Source organism: Leptonychotes weddellii, chromosome 3 (assembly GCF_054177405.1).
Source record: "Leptonychotes weddellii isolate Sample4059 chromosome 3, ASM5417740v2, whole genome shotgun sequence".
Classification (NCBI taxonomy): Eukaryota; Metazoa; Chordata; class Mammalia; order Carnivora; family Phocidae; genus Leptonychotes; species Leptonychotes weddellii.
Genome location: NC_138371.1, coordinates 160383531 through 160400337, shown reverse-complemented (window position 1 = coordinate 160400337; position 16807 = coordinate 160383531). Strand labels below are relative to the sequence as shown.

Here is a 16807-nt window from a genome sequence, read left to right as displayed (position 1 = left end):
CACTCGAGGATGTAAAATTTAGTTGATAAAAAAATTCACTCATACTATTAACGTTGTTACCACTCTGCTTTTATACATCTCTTGCCACATCTAAAATGTTCTGCTATAATGTTATTTAATCCAGAAACATCATAGTCTCCTAAGCTATGCCCTTCAGTTTGCTTCCAAATTCCTCTAAGTTTGGGAAAGAAGTTTTGCCAGAGCAAACCAACCATGACTTGGGCAGGAGTGTCACAAATGGGTGACTTCATATTACCTGTTTATTTAAATAATGAGCTGAGCTTGAAATAAAGATTAGACAAATATATGTTGAAGTTTATAATTTGTGGAGCATGGTGGTGCAAATGAGTTATAAACCAAGTAGATCATGGAATAAATATTAAGATCTGGAATGGAAGCCTAGGGAAATGACAGCCAGACCTGCCAGGTAGAATAACACTTACAGTTTTGAGGTCTATTTAAAAGGCAATACAATCTGATTTGGCAGTTTAAACATATTGTAGTTTAAATTGACCATTGTCAGATCCTTTCGTTAATTTAGAACCCACGAGAGAACAAGATTTGATCATATACTGTTTTCCTGATTTGGAGAGAGTGATTTTACCTTACAAATATTTGCCATCAATTTGACTGTTTGACTTTTCTTCAGAGGTCATTTCAAATCCTTTTGATTTTTAAAAAATTTACAAATTCAGCATTTCTCTTTTCGATTCTGTCACTGTATTAATAATATTTTCTGGCTACCAACTGGATATGATACTTCTTAATAAAAGCTGACTTATCTCTTCTTCCTTAAGTACAACGATAAACATATCCTAATCGGGGTCTGCTGAGGCATCTTATCACAACCGGGAAATCAGGGACTGTGGATTAGCGGCTCTCCTTATGTGTGAATAGAAAAAGAGCTAAGCATTGTGTGCTACATTTTCTGTATTAGTACATGTCTTTAGATATTAATAGGAGACTTAGAAATGTATAGATAGTCAATTATTTAATACCGACTTAAAAAATAGTATATAATATTTGGAGGATGGATTAATATATCATTTTGCAAGTTATTTACCAAATAATTAAGGGCTTTCTTAGAGATATTCCCAGAGCAAGTGTGTGTTTACAACATGGCTAAATCCATTAGGCAAAGGGAGGGAAAAGAGCCACAATACCAAAGATGCATTTTGAATGTATTAGAATACAGCTCAGATGCTACCAAAATATTCAGGTTAAGGTTTGTTAATGGCTAAGTTACAGTGGATAAAATTTATCAAGCTTCTTCAATAAAATTACATGAAATGCTCCTTAACAATCTACTCTATAACTTACAGACTTCACGTAATTTCTTCATATAGCTTGCAAAAATGGAAGAATCTCTTAAAAATTCATGCATGCTATTTGCCATCATTTGTTTTGATTCATTTAATGGAATTCCAATTTCAGTATTTTAAGAAACACTATATACTGTTTTCATTGTTCTGCAAATACACTTTCAATTTAAGACATTTTTCTTTTATAAAGAAAAGAATTTAGAATCAAAGATAGTAAAATTACAGATATACTGAATCCTTCTTATTCGAAGTCGCTTCTGTGCTCTTCACATTTGTAGGTTTAATGTGTTAAAATTTAAGAAGATTTAAGTTAGAATCCTAGAAGACATGTTTGCAAACAGTCTATCATTTTTAAATACTTTGTGAACATTCCCACTTGGCTTACAAGAAGTTAGTGTGACATACCTTTTCATAAATATAATTGTTAAATTCGAAAAGATTTCTTATTCCAGTCAGGTGAAGACAGGGGAGAAATCAAGACTCCGATAAGACAGGTATATCAGGGTGGAAGAGTTCAGTTACCAAAGCCAAGGAAGTAACATTACCACACCCATCAGCATAAATGCGGTAGATGCCGTCGCTGCTGAACATCCTGCTCCTGTTATATCTAAAGTACTACCTCGGCCCGTCTGATGGATCTGCTTTACGTCACTGAGGTTCATCTCTTCCGGCATCCCTGAAGAAGCAAGTAAGAAAACACAGGAGAATGCATGAGCCCCTCACCATGATGCATCTAGAACAGCTGTGAAACCCCAAATGTGGACGCTAATTGTTTTATCCTAGCCTTGCCCATGCGTTCGCCTAACTCTAGATGGGTAATGTGCCATGGGTAATTCTGTTCTTCTTAAATTAGAGAGTGCAGGCCCTTGAGTGGAAGTTCTCAAAAATATTATAAGAGCAAAATGAAAACTCTCCAGCTTTTTAAAGCACTTGGAATATTTTTCTAATGTCACTGATTGGTTTAAAAAAAAGAAATTTAGTGAAAATGTCCTGAGGTATGGCACTTGCTTGCCTCAGAGATGTAACAATTGCAGTAACTGTGTGAAACTTTTCTAGTGAAAACAAAACCATGTAAGGAGAAACAGTTAGGACATTTTTAAAATAGAATTTATACAAATGGTATTCTGGTTTAGACTGAACTATGCATAGGCTCCTCATTGGAAAAATATCGAAGAATAATAACAAATATTAAATGATATCTTTTATACACCTACACAGCTGTGGGGATGGAGGTGTAGACATCTGTCAACAGATCAAAGAATTTGTTAATAGGGTGGGGATTAAAGTTAGGAATGATGTGTTGGATTTAAAAAAAATGGGTAAAATTATAGACCAAGATCCAGGTACATCCCGGTTATTACTTCTCTGTTCTATGAAACCTGACAAGTTGAGGAGACCAGCCCCCAAATTATTGGGGATGAAATAAGCCTTTTCTTAAAGAAGCCTACCTTACTGTGATATCTGTAGGGAGTTACTAACTTATCATTTACTATGTAGTACCTGCAATGTTTTGAGACCATATGGCCATCTGAAATATCTCATGGCATGCCACTATCAGTTACAATTAATAAAGTTTAAATTCAGTGTTACTACAGCCATAAATATTGACATCGTAATTACAGTGAGATTGAAAAAAATCCTCATAATAAGGAAAACTTGATATTTATGTAATTAGGTGAATCATGTATACCATTCAGAAGGTAAGCTCAACTGCATTCAGGGATGAGAACATTAAAACGAAGCACAGCTCTACTGATCTGACATATTGATTTTACAGTCTGAGCTCTTACATTATTATTCATTGTTTGGGTACCAGTTTTGCCCTTCTGTGTCATTAGGCAAGACGAATAAACTAGTGATTTTTTTTTTAATAGGGACCAGAGTGTGAATATTTTAGTCATGGTTTTATACTTCTTGTTATAGCCAGAGCTTAACAAGGAGCTATTAGGACTTTAGGCAATTGAAAAATTTTTTATTTCCAAGATAACTGTATAAATTTGAGCTTGAACGGATTTGCTTTTCTTTTTTAAAACACCCTGAAGAGGTGTCTGGGTTGGATTCATGAGTAACTTTTTCTTATGCCTTTTTGAGCTTCATTCATTCATAAGCCAGCCACTGGTCTGGGTTCAAGGGTATCAAAATGAGTAAAAATGTGTAAGTACAAAGAGGTTAAATCTTAGGTCAGCAAGGCAGGCAATGCTGGGAGGGATATCTCACTTTCAAGCAGATGCCATTTTCACGTCTGAAGTAGAGATGTTATTAATAGTTCTAAGGATGATGGACCCTTGCGATGAGACTTATATGACAACAATTAAAGATCCCTTCAAGAGCCTTGCAGTGAAGGCTACAGTTTCGGATCAAATCACAATGAGATCTTGACATCTGTTAAGAAATCTGAGCATGCTAAGAAGGCTAGCCCCGCAATTATTTGATGCAAAGATGGTTTTCTTAAAGGAATTTAATTAACTAAGCTTGTAAATTGTACCAAAGCTTAACCAAAGACCCATAAAAGAAAAAAAATTAGTTTTGGAATTTATTACATTAATACCTTAAACAAAAAGTAATCTTTGAATAATCTTTTTCATGCATCTTAGCAATATACCAGATGCCAATAAATTCATATTTCTGTGTTTGGTGAGGGAAGACAATAATCATATTATTATAAAAATAAATGTACTATTAAAATTTGGGTACATGCCTGATGGTTGGTACTACGAAGTATGTAAAAGGGATGGATGTAACTTGGTCAGAAAAGGCACCACGAAAGAAATGTCATGTGTTAATTTATTTGGCAATATTGATAGAGCCCATGCTGTGGTGCCGGTATTGTTCTAAACACTTCACAAATATTAACTTGTTTAATTCTCATGATAATCCCATGTAGTCGGCACTGTTACTGTGCCTGATTTTATAGCTGAGGAATCTGAGGCCCTGGGAGGTTAAGTAACATGTGAACAGGGGAGGCAGGGCTGAATCCAGACGTCCAGACCCAGCTTGTGTTCTGATCACTAACTGGGCTGACTCCAGGCACTTTGCTGGGCACGAAGAAATCAGCATGTAACACAGATTGGGAACATAATCCCACATATTGGGAACACAGAAAGTTAATTATGTTGCCCAGAATATGTGTGTATGTGTGTGTGTTTTCTTCCTTTATTTGGGATGGCTGATTCTGTGCTACTTTTGTGTATTAAGCAACTGTAAGTACTCAGAATTAGAATTCATGTGGCGAGTAAACTGTTGAATCAAAATGACTTGATGAATCTGAGAAGATTGTAGTTTCTTTTCTTTTTTTTTAAAAAAAGATTTCTTTTAGAGACAGAGTATGTACATGCACATGCACGTGCATGGAGGGGAGGGGAAGAGGGAGAGGGAAGGGCAGAATCTCAAGCAGACTCTCCTCTGAGTGCGGAGCCCTAAACTCCCTGATCCAAGGACTGTGAGACCATGACCTGAGCAGAAATCAAGAGTCAGATGGCTAACTGACTAAGCCACCCAGGTGCTCCATGTAGCTGCTTTTTTATCCTGCATATGCCAACCTTTGCCTTGTGACAGGGGAATGTGGGTATTTCTTCCTCTCTCTCTCCACTTCATCTATCCACATATTTAAAAAATTCTCTTAGCTTCACTGAACAATGAAGACTATGTTTAAAGATAATTTATTCTCTATTTTTAATAAGGAAAATTACATGGGCAAGAATTAATTCTTAATTTGGTCACTCATTTACAAAATTTACTTTCTGCTACCTCTCTGTCAGGTACCCTGCTGGAGACTAATATGCACTATACATTTACAGGCTTTTTCTTCATACTTTGAGTCTTAAAAAAAAAACAACAAAAAACAACCAACTGTTGTCTATTCTACCAATGGTGAGAGTGTAGGGCAGATTTAAATGTTGGGGGTGGACTATAGGTCATTATTTGAGTTCAACAAAGTCAAAATAATTTATCTCTACAAATGGTCTAAAAATGTCTATTACATAGTAGGCTTTTAATAAATAGCATTGAATGAATAAATTGAAGGATGTGATTTTCACACAGTCGAACGAGTTAGGTAGAATTATTTTCTCCCATCCACAGATTAGAAGCTGAAGGAGTAGTCTGCTCAAGGTAACGTGGTTGTAGCTAAATCCCAGGTGTGTCCCAGCCAAATGTGGTTCTCTTTGATCCTAGCACCATGCTCTTTGCCACTACACAAATAAAGCCTTGAACTTGCAGTCAAACATTGACTCGGCCACAGGCTGGCTGGATGACTTTAGACATGACTTCGGTTTTACGGAATTTTGAAATGACAGCATTTTCAGTGAGAAAGGAGGGTTAGTCAAAATACAGTACTGACTAATTGATTAAGTATTTGGAAAATAAAATAGATATTTACCCCAGAGCATTCTCTAAAGTAAGTGCCTCTAAGACCAAAGACTTAAGTATAAATAATGAGGAAGCAGACAAATCCTGCAGGTTGTTTTTTTAAATTTATGTGTAGGTGGGGGAAAGCATATAGATTTTTAGGCAGACTCTATAAAATAAAAGAGTAATAGCTTTAACATCTGAAAAAAAGAATCTCTGTGCAACATGGAAAAGTAAATTACAGGGACAAATAGTGAAGTGGAGGAAATATTGCAGTGCATGTTGCAGCAATGTCTTTAACACAGAAAGAGTTCTTAGAATCCATAAGAAAACAACAAAAATCCCAATAGAAAAATGGTGAAAAGAAGTAAATGGATATTTACAAGATAAAAGGTTAACTTATCTCTAGAAAAAATTGAAAAGCCTTCTTTGCTGGAAAGAAAATAAATATCATTTTACACATGATAAGATGTCAATTACCTAATGTCCAGTGACAAAGGCAAGGCAGAGAGGAGATAATAGTTTTGTTAAGGATACAACCTCCTTTTTAGGGCATTTGCCAATGTATATAAAAATGTTTTAAATATATGTTACCTCAACCCAATAATTCCACCTTTATGAGGTAATTTTATGGGCATAATTAAGAAAATATGCATCTATTTATTCACAAAATATTGATCTGTACAATGTGAATAAAAATAAATGTTACTAGTAAATTGGGTTAAGGAAACTAAGTGCACACATTATAACAAATGATTCAAAGAGTAGATACTGATACAGAAAAAAATTTGATGTAATTTTATATATATATTTTCATGATATTTAGGAGTATTTGGGGTATTTGAAATCTGACAGTCTATAGCTGTCTTTCTTCCAGGGTAGGGTATCCCTCATTAATTTCTGTGTTCACCTAGTAGGCACTTGGTAATAATTAGGTGAATGAATAAATTGATAATTTAAATGAGTAAAGAAAATCACAAAATTATAAAAAATGTTTCTCTAATTCAGTTTTTCTTCCCCCCCATCTTTAATGAGATGTAATTGACACACAATTTTGTGTAAGTTTAAAGTATACATCACACTGATTTGAAATACTTAAATATTGCAAATGATTACCACCATAGTTTTAGCTAACACATCTTCATTATGTCACATAATTATCATTTCTTTTTTGTGGTGAAAACATTTTAGATCTAATCTCTCAGTGACTTTCAAGTATATAATACAGTATTATAGCTATAATGACCATGCTGTACACTAGATCACCAGAACTTATTTATCTTATACCTGGACGTTTGCATCCTTTGACCAACATCTCCCCATTCCCTCACCACTACCCACCCCCAGTTCCTGGTAACCACCACTCTACTGTTTCTGACTTTAGTCTTTTTTAGGTTTCACATATAAATGATATGATACAGTATTTGTCTTTCTATGAGTTATTTCACTTAGCATATGTCCTCATTTGTCTCAAATGGCACAATTTTCTTCTTTCTCATGGCTGAATATTCCATTGTGTGTATATATACCACATATTTTCCCATTAATGAATTCTTAGGCTGTTTCCTTATCTTGGCGGTTGTAAATAATGAGGCAATGAACATGAGAGTAATGATATTTCTTTGAGATCCTGTTTTAATTTCCTTTGGTTATATGCCCAGAAGTGGGATTGCTGCATCATATGGTAGTCCTATGTTTAATATTTTAAGGAATTCTATGTTGATTTCCATTGTGTGCAAACCAAATTACATTCCTATTAACAGTGCACACGAGTTCCCTTTTTCTCCACATCTTTACCAACATTTGCTGTCTTTTTGAGAGTAGCCATCCTAATGGGTGTGAGGTGATACCACACAGTGGTTTTGATTTGCATTTCTCTGATGATTAGTGATGTTTAGCACTTAGCTTTCTCATGCACTGGTTGACCATTTGTATGTCTCTTTGGAATATGTCTATTTAGTTCCTCAAATTCAGTTTCATTCATTCATTTTACATTTTAATTCCAGGGTAGTTAACATACATTGTTATATTAGAGCTGTACAATATAGTGATTCAACAATTCCATATATTAGTGCTTATCAAGATAAGTGTACTCTTAATCCCCTTCACCTATTTTACCCATCCCTTCCCCCACCTCTCCTCTAGTAACCATCTGTTTGTTCTCTGTAGTTAAGGGTCTGTTTTTTGGTTTGTTTCTGTCTTTTTTTCTTTTGTTCATTTGTTGTTTCTTAAATTCCACATATGAGTGAAATCATATGGTATTTCTTTCTCTGACTCACTTATTTTGCTTGGCATTATGCTTTCTAGAGCCAACCATATTGTTGCAAGTGGCAAGATTTCGTTCTTTTTATGGCTGAATAATATTCCTACATATATAATATATGTATATATATATATATATATCACATCTTCTTTATCCATTTGTCCATTCATCTATAGATGGACACCTGGGCTACTTCCATAGTTTGCCTATTGTAAATAATGCTGCAATAAATATAAGGGTGTATATATCTCTTCAAATTACTTCATATTCTTTGTATAAATACCCAGTAGAGCCATTCTTGGATTGTACGGTAGTTCTATCTTTAATTTTTTTGAGGAACCGCCATACTATCTTCCATGGTGGCTGCACCAGTTTGCATTCCTACCAACAGTGCATGAAGATTAATTTTTCTCCACATCCTCACTAACACTTGTTATTTCTTGTCTTTTTGATACTAACCATTCTGACTGGTGTAAGGTGGTTTTGATTTGTATTTCCCTGATGATGAGTGATGTTGAGCATCATTTTTTTGTGTCTGTTGGTTATCTGTATGTCTTCTTTGGAGAAATATCTGTTCATGTCATCTGCCCACTTTTAATTGTAGTCAATGAATCTTTGACAAATTTGTTTTTTTTTTTATTGTTGAGTTGTATAAGTTATTTATATATTTTGGATACTAATGCTTTATTAGATAGGTCATTTGCAAATATTTTCTCTGACTCAGTAAAGTTACCCTTTTTGTTTTGTTCTTTTTCTGTGCAGAGGCTTTTTATTTTGAAATAGTCCCAATAGTTTATTTTTGCTTTCATTTCCCTTGCCTCAGGAGACATATTTAGACAAATGTTGTTATGGCTGATGTCAGAGAAATTACTGCCTGTGCTCTCTTCTAGGATTTTTATGGTTTCATGTCTCACATTTAGGTCCTTAGTCCATTTGAGTTTATTTTTGTATATGGTGTAAGAAAATGGTCCAGTTTTATTTTTCTGCATGTAGCTGTTCAGTTTTCCCAATACCATCTGTCTTTTTCCCATTGCATATTCTTGCCTCTTTTGTCAAAGATTAATTGACCATGTAATTGTGGGTTCATTTCTTGGCTTTCTGTTCTTTTCCACTGAACTATGTGTCTATTTTTGTGCCAGTACCATACTGTTTTGATTACTGTAGCTTTGTGATATAACTTGAAGTCTTGAAGTGTGATACCTCCAGTTTTGTTCAAGATTCCTTTGGCTATTTGGGGTCTTTTGTGGCTTCAAACAAATTTTAGGATTGTTTGTTCTAGTTCTGTGAAAAATGCTGTTGGTATTTTGATTGGGATTGCATTAAATGTGTAGATTGCTTTGGGTAGTATGGACATTTTAACAATATTTGCTCTTCCAATCCAGGAGCATGGAATGTCTTTTTCATTTCATTTAGTCATCCTCAATTTTTTTCATCAACAGTGTATAGTTTTTAAGATTACAGATCTTTCACCTCTTTGGTTAAGATTATTCCTAGGTATTTTATTATTTTGGGGGCAATTGTAAATGGGATTATTTTCTTAATTTCCGTTTCTGCTGCTTCATAATTAGTGTATAGAAGTGTGATGGATTTCTGTACATCAAATGTGTATCTTGCAACCTTGCCAAATACACTTATCATTCTCGTGTTTTTGGTAGTCTTTAGGGTTTTCTATATATAGTATCATGTGAAATGCAAATAATGAAAGTTTTACTTCTTTCTTACTAATTTGGATGTCTTTTATTTCCTTCTCTCTTTAAAAAAATTTTTTTTATAGATTTTATTTATCTATTTGTGTGAGAGAGAGAGCACAGGAAGGGGAGAGGGGCAGAGGGAGAGGGGGAGTGGGCTCCCTGCTCAGCAGGAAGAGACACAGGGCTCAATCCCAGGACCCTGGGATCATGACCTGAGCCGAAGACAGACGCTTAACTGACTGAGCCACTCAGGCACCTTTCTCTTTTCTCTTTTTATTGCTGTGGCTAGGACTTCCAGTATTGTGTTCAATAATAGTGGTGAGAGTGGACATCCTTGTCTTGTTCCTGACCTTAGGGAAAACACTCTGGTTTTTCCCCATTATGATGTTAGATGTGGGTTTTTCATATAAAGCCTTGATTATGTTGAGGTCTTTTCCCTCTAAACCTACTTTGTTGGGGTTTTTTAATGTGAATGGATGTTGTACTTTGTTAAATGCTTTTTCTGCTTCAATTGAAATGATCATATGGTTTTTATCCTTCTCTTATTGATGTGATGTATCCTATTGATTTGCAAATATCGAATCACCCTTGTATCCCAGGGATAAATCCCACTAGATCATGATGTGTGATTTATTTAATGTATTGTTGGATTCTGTTTACTAATATGTTGTTGAGGATTTTTCCATCTATGTTCATCAGAGATATTAGCCTGTAGTTCTCGTTTTTTTTATGGTGTCTTTTTCTGGTTTTGGTATCAGGATAACGCTGACCTCATAGACTGATTTGGGAAGCTTTCCTTCCACTTCTATTTTTTGGTATAGTTTGAGATTAATAAGTATTAACCCTTTTAAATATTTGATAGAATTCACCTGTGAAGGCTTCTGGTCCTGTTTTTTGGGGAGATTTTTGATTACTGATTCAATTACCTTGCTGGTAATCAGTGTTCAAATTTTCTATTTTGTCCTCATTCAACTTTGGAAGGTCATACAGTTTTAAGAATTTATCCATTTCTTTAAGGTTGTCCAGTTTGTGGGCATATAATTTTTCATAATATTCTCTTATCTTTTGTATTTATATGATGTTAGTTATTTATTTCTCCTCTTTCATTTTTGATTTTGTTTGAGTCCTCTCCCTCTCTCTTTTTTTGATGAGTGTGGCTAGAGGTTTATCAATTTTCTTGATCTTTTCAAAGAACCAGCTCCTGGTTTCATTGATCTTTTTCTTTTTCTTTCCTTTCCTTTCCTTTTCTTTCTTTTCATTTCTGTATCATTCATTTCTGCTCTAATCTTTATTGTTTTCTTCCTTCTGCTAGATTTGGGCTTTGTTTGTTCTTTTTTTAGCTCCTTTTAGCTGTAAGGTGAGGTTGTTTATTTGAGACTTTTCTTGCTGCTTGAGGTAGGTCTGTATTGCTATAAACTTCCCACTTAGAACAGCTTTGTTGCATCCCAAAGATTTTGGATCATTGTGTTTTCATTTGTCTCCAGGTATCTTTTGATTTCCTCTTTGATTTCTTGGTTGAGACATTCATTGTTTAATAGTGTGTTATTTAACCTCCATGTATTTGTGGTCTTTCAAGAGTTTTTTTGTTGTTGATTTCTAGTTTCATTGTGTTGTGTCCAGAAAAGATGCATGGTATAGCTTTGATCTTTTTGAATTTGTTGAGACTTATTTTGTGACCTAATATGTAATGTATTCTGGAGAATGATCTGTATGCACTTGAAAAGATGTGTATTCTGTTTTAGGATGGAATGTTCTGAATGTATCAGGGGTGCCTGGGTGGCTCAGTTGGTTGAGCATCTGCCTTTGGCTTAGGTCATAATCTCAAGGTCCTACTCCCTGTGTCAGTTCCCTGCTCAGTGGGGAGCCTGCTTTTCCCTCTGTCTCTGCTTCTCCCCCCGCTTGTGCTCTCTCTCAAATAAATAAATAAATAAAATCTTTAAAAAATAAACTTGAATATATCTATTATATCCATCTGGTTCAGTGTATCAATAAAAGCCATGAATTGCTTCTTGATTTTCTGTTTGGATGATTTGTACATTGATGTAAGTGGGGTGTTAAAGTCCCCTACTATCATTGTGTTACTATTATTTTATTGTATTGTATTAGCTCCTTTATATTATTAACTATTTTATGTATTTGGGTACTCCCATGTTGGGTGCATAAATATTTACAATTGTTATATCTTCTTTTTGGATTGTCCCCTTAATGATTTTATAGTGTCCTTTTTCTCTTGTGACAGTCTTTGTTTTAACATTGATTTTGTCTGATGTAAGTATTGCTACCCCAGTTTTCACATCTGTTTTCATGACAAATATTTCTCCATCTCCTTACTTTCAATAGGCATGTGTTTTGTAGGCAGCACATAAATGGGTCTTGTATTTTTATCCATTCCATCACCCTATGTCTTTTTTTTCCCTCTTAGGGAGAGGGGTGGGGAGGGGCTGAGGGAGAGAGAGAGAGAATCTTAAGCAGGCTCCATGTCCAGTGTAGAGGCCCATGTGGGACACAGTCTCACAACCCTGAGATCATGACCAGAGCTGAAATCAAGAGTCAGATGCTTAACTGACTTGACTGAGCCACCCAGGTGCTCCTATGTCTTTTGGTTGGAGCATTTAGTCCATTTACATTCAAAGTTATATACTGCCATTTTGGTTTTTTTGTGTGTTTGTTTTTGTGGATCTTTTCTGTTCCTTTCTTCCCTTGCTCTCTTCTCTCTACATAAGTTGGCTTTCTTTAGTGATATACTTGGATTCCTTTACCTTTTGCATATCTATTATTCGTTTTTGATATGTGGTTACCATCAGATTTATATATAACATCTGTGTACAGCAGTCTATCTTATGTTGATGGTTAAGTTTGAATCCATTCTTTATTCCCCTCTCCTCCCCATGTTTTAGGTATACGGTGTCATACTTCTTTTTATTTTGTGAGTTTCTTGACTGATTTTTACAGATATACTTATTTTTACTGATTTTGTGCTTCCTGCTTTTCTTACTCTTACTTTGGTCTTTCTTTTCCACTCAAAAAGTCCCCTTGAACATATTTTATAGGGCTGGTTTAGTGGTCATGAACTCCTTTAACTTTTTTTCTGGGAAATTATTTATCTCTCCTTCTATTCTGATTGATAATTTTGCCGGATAGGGTATTCTTGGGTGCAGATTTTTTTCCTTTTAGCACTTTGAATGTATCATACAACTCTCTTTTGACCTGCAAAGTTTCTGTTTAAAAAACTGCGGATAGCCTTATGGGTTTTCCTTTGTACGTAACTGTTCTCTGTTCTCTTTTCTCTTGCTGCTTTTTAAATTCTTTATCACTGCTTTTTGCCATTTTAACTACTACGTGTCTTGGTGTGGACCTCCTTGGGTTGATTTTTGTTGGGAGATCTCTGTGCCTTCTGGATCTGAATTTGTTTCCTTCTCCCAAATCAGGAAGTTTCCAGCTATTCTTCAAATAAATTTTCTGCCCCCTTTTCTCTCTCTTCTTCTGGGATCCCTAGAAAGTGAATGTTATTATGCTTGATGGAGTAACTGAGTTCCCTAAGTCTATTCTCATTTTGGATAAATTTTTTCTCTCACTTCCTCATCTTTTTTACTTTCTCTTACTCTGTCCTCTAGGTCACTGATCTGTTCTTCTGTTTCTTCTAGCCTGCTATTTATTCCATCTAGTGTATTTTAAACTTCAATTATTGTATCCTTCATCTCTGATTCTTTTTTATCTTTGTGTTCAGCATTTTGCTGATGTTTTCTACTCTTTTCTCAAGTCCAATGAGAGTATCTTTATGGTCACTACTTTAAATTCCCTATCAGGAATGTTATTTCTGTTTCACTTAGGTCTCTTACTGTGATTTTGTCTTATTCTTTCATATGGGACATATTCCTCTGTCCTTATTTTGTCTAACTATGCCTATGTCTCTGTGTTAGGAAAGTCAGTTATGTCTCTTGCTCTTGAAAGTAGTGGGCAAGGCATGCACTTTTAACAAGGTGGTGCTGGTCTCTTCCACAGGAAATGCCCAGTTGCCACTGAGACTGCAGCTGACTGGGGTCACTCTGCAAAGTGCATGGGTAGAGTGCACATGTCCTCAGTGGGAGGTGACCAGCTGCAGCCACCCGGACTGAGGTCCTGCAAAGCATGAAGTTGGAAGACTCAGTGTTGACAAGGTTTGCACAGGTCTTCTTGGGGAGGGGACCTGCAGCATTGGGACTGAGGCAGGCCCTGCTAGAGGGGGCAGGGCATGATGTAAGTAGGTTAGTAGTAAATGCTGGTGGTGTGCTGGTTCCTGCAGGTGACCATGTGTTTATCATGGGGGCAAGAGAGGGAAATGGTGGCTACCAGCTCCTTTGTTCCTGTAGAAGTCCTTCAGGAAACTCTGAGATTAGTAAATAACTCTCTTTCCTGTATGCTCCAGGTGTTTTTCAAACTGCTGCTTCTATTCTGTATCTCTGCTTGCTGTTTGTAGTGCTGTCTCTTTAAGGGCATGGGCTCAGCTTCCTATCATCCTCTGGGCTCTGCCAGAGCTGAGCCTGCTGATTTTTATAGTTCCAGGCATTAAGGTCCCATTGGTTGTAAGAACTCACAAAATTCAGCCCCTGGATTTTTAAAGCCTAATGCTATTGTCTTTGCCATGCAGGCTTCTTAGTGTGATAGTCTGTTTCTCACCTCTTTCCATGTCTGTTGTCTGTGGCTCCCTCATACCTGTGGTCAGACCCATGGTGTTTAACTCCCCACCCCTTCTCTACCCTTCCTATCCTCTTCAATGTGGCCTCTTATCAACATTTAGTTGTGGAGTTTGTTCTGTCCATCTTTGGATCCTTTTTTCAGTTATTTATACTGATGTGTTATTTAGTTGTATCCATGGGACAAGGTGAACTTAGGGTCCTCATACTCTGCTGTCTTACACAGAAGTCCCCAAAGAGAAAATTTTTAAAGTATCCAGGGAAAAGACAGATTGCCCTTAACAGAAAAAAAAAAAGAATATTAGATTAATTATCAAGAGCAATAATAGATAATAAAATATGAAAAGTTCATTCTAAACAAGGAGAAATGCAGAATTCTATACAAAGTTAAACTGTGTGGAATAAATAAAGCTTTTTAAACAAAGAGTAAGTGTTTTTAACACTCCCCAAACTATTCTAAATGCATTATTAAAGAGTATGTGTAAAAATCCAAGAAATTGAGCCACATGAAGGAGTGGGATGAAGTTACAGTAGTGATCAAAGCAACTGGCAAATATCTAGCTTACTGTATATAAGTGTGTTGGTTGAAAAAACAATAGAATGACTAATTTAGGGGGATAAAAACAGGGTATGATTGAAATACATGTAAATGTTAAAACATTCTAAAGTATTTGTATATTTGGGAAGAAGTGAGAAATATTAAATTTAGTTTCTGTCAGGACAGTGATGTATTTAAATGAATGTTAAAAATTCAAAACGTAGCAAATAATTAATATGGAATATATATGTTCCTAATCTAGTGAGGGAAAGGGGAATTAGTAAAACCTAATGGAAGCCAGGAAAGAACAAACACACAAACAAAAATGCCTGGCAAATAGAAAACACAAAAAATCAGATGTTAAAACCACATGCAAATAATTTAGTAATCTCTAAGTGAAATGAACTAAATAAAATTAGGGAACACTCAATTTGGATTTAAATAAATATCTAGCAGCACTAAAATAAAATAATACAGCAAGGGTGAGAGTAAATGCTTGCAAAAATATACTCCAAGAAAATAATAACCAAAAGAAAGCTGAGGTCATTATATTAATAAAAAAGAAAATGGGTTTTAAGCATTTAAAAAGAGAGAGAAGTTCATTACATAATAACAAGAGAAATAATTGAACAAAATTCTGAGCCTAAGTTACCTTTAACATCCTTAAAATAAAGAAATATCAATGAAGGAAAATAATTGGGTAAAAATCACAAATGGACACCTCCACAGTCAGTGGGGGATTTAACCCCACTGTCTCAGTAATTGATGACTCAAGCAGATGAAAATCAGTGAAGATATATACAGATGACTTGGTAACCAGAGTCTCTGGGAGAACTCCATTGCCTTCTTGCCATGGTTCTAGTAACACTCTTCACATCTCTTTGCCCTACCTCACCAGTTCCTTCACATGAAAGAGAACACATTTATCTGGCTAGCAGGTGGGAAGGAAAAACCAGAATGTTGACCTTTTAGAGTTTTCTAACTCTTTAGATTTGCTTACCCACAGTAAGGGTGCATTCTTCCCTGCTCTTCTCTATGACATGAGCTGAAGCCAACTGTTTTTGCATGGAAGGCCCATAGTTTTCTAGCTACACTTCTGACTTAATGATAACTCCTGGATGAAATATTAGGTATTATATATAAACACATTCCCTAGGTTAGTTTTTAACTGTAAAATAGCTGGTATTTTTATTTTTATCTGTCTGACATATGTGCTTATGTTTTAATTGGTTCTAACCTCAGAAAAAGAGGAAAGAAGGGTTACTTTTTTACATCAGTTCCAAATACAGGCTTTCACAAACTTGACTTAATAAATGAATATGGCCAGGTAGATAGATTTACAGGTAGTATCATGAAGTTAAGGACTAAGGATAAACACTCTTTTAAAGCATACATAAGACATTTACAAAGAGATCACATATCACAAAATATGAGTTCTCTGACTACAAAGCAATAAAATTAAAAGCCTATAGCAAACCTTATTTAAGGAGATAAAACAAAAAAGATGTATAGTGAACAGAGATATCTCAATATATCTTTTTCACTGTGTTCTGAAATCTCATTATGATGTCCCTTGGTGTGGGACAATTAGATCTATTGTACTGGGAATTAGTGGCCCTTCCCAACTAGAAACTCATGTCCATCTGGGGAAATGTTCTTGAATTCTCTCACTGTTAATTGTCCTCCATTTTTTTGTTGTGTCTGGAAGTCCCATTATTTGAGTGTTGGATTTCCAGAAGGTGTCCTCTTGAATTCCTCTTGTAGTTGCCGTCATTTTTTTTTTTTTAAAGAAAAGAGTGGAATTTAATCTTTATTTACAGGACACTGCAAGAGAGGAGATTCCACATAGAAATAAGAAACCCACTGAGAGGAGGAGCTTCATACAGGTTGTACAGTTTGGAACTGGTCAAGTAGAGTTTCCTTGTAAAAAGTGCTACAATAACAAAACACATTTAAAAAGAGTTCTTAGTAGA

At 35.3% G+C, this 16807-nt stretch overlaps 1 protein-coding gene across 1 annotated transcript in view; it reads right to left on the bottom strand.

Annotated features, from left to right (window-relative positions):
- Positions 1 to 16807, bottom strand: part of GPC5 (glypican 5) — a 1215201-nt gene that overhangs the window by 9566 nt on the left and 1188828 nt on the right. The window contains exon 8 of the mRNA XM_081815097.1: positions 1868 to 1998. Coding sequence (XP_081671223.1) covers positions 1868 to 1998 — 131 coding nt within the window. The remainder of the gene's footprint in view (positions 1 to 1867; positions 1999 to 16807) is intronic.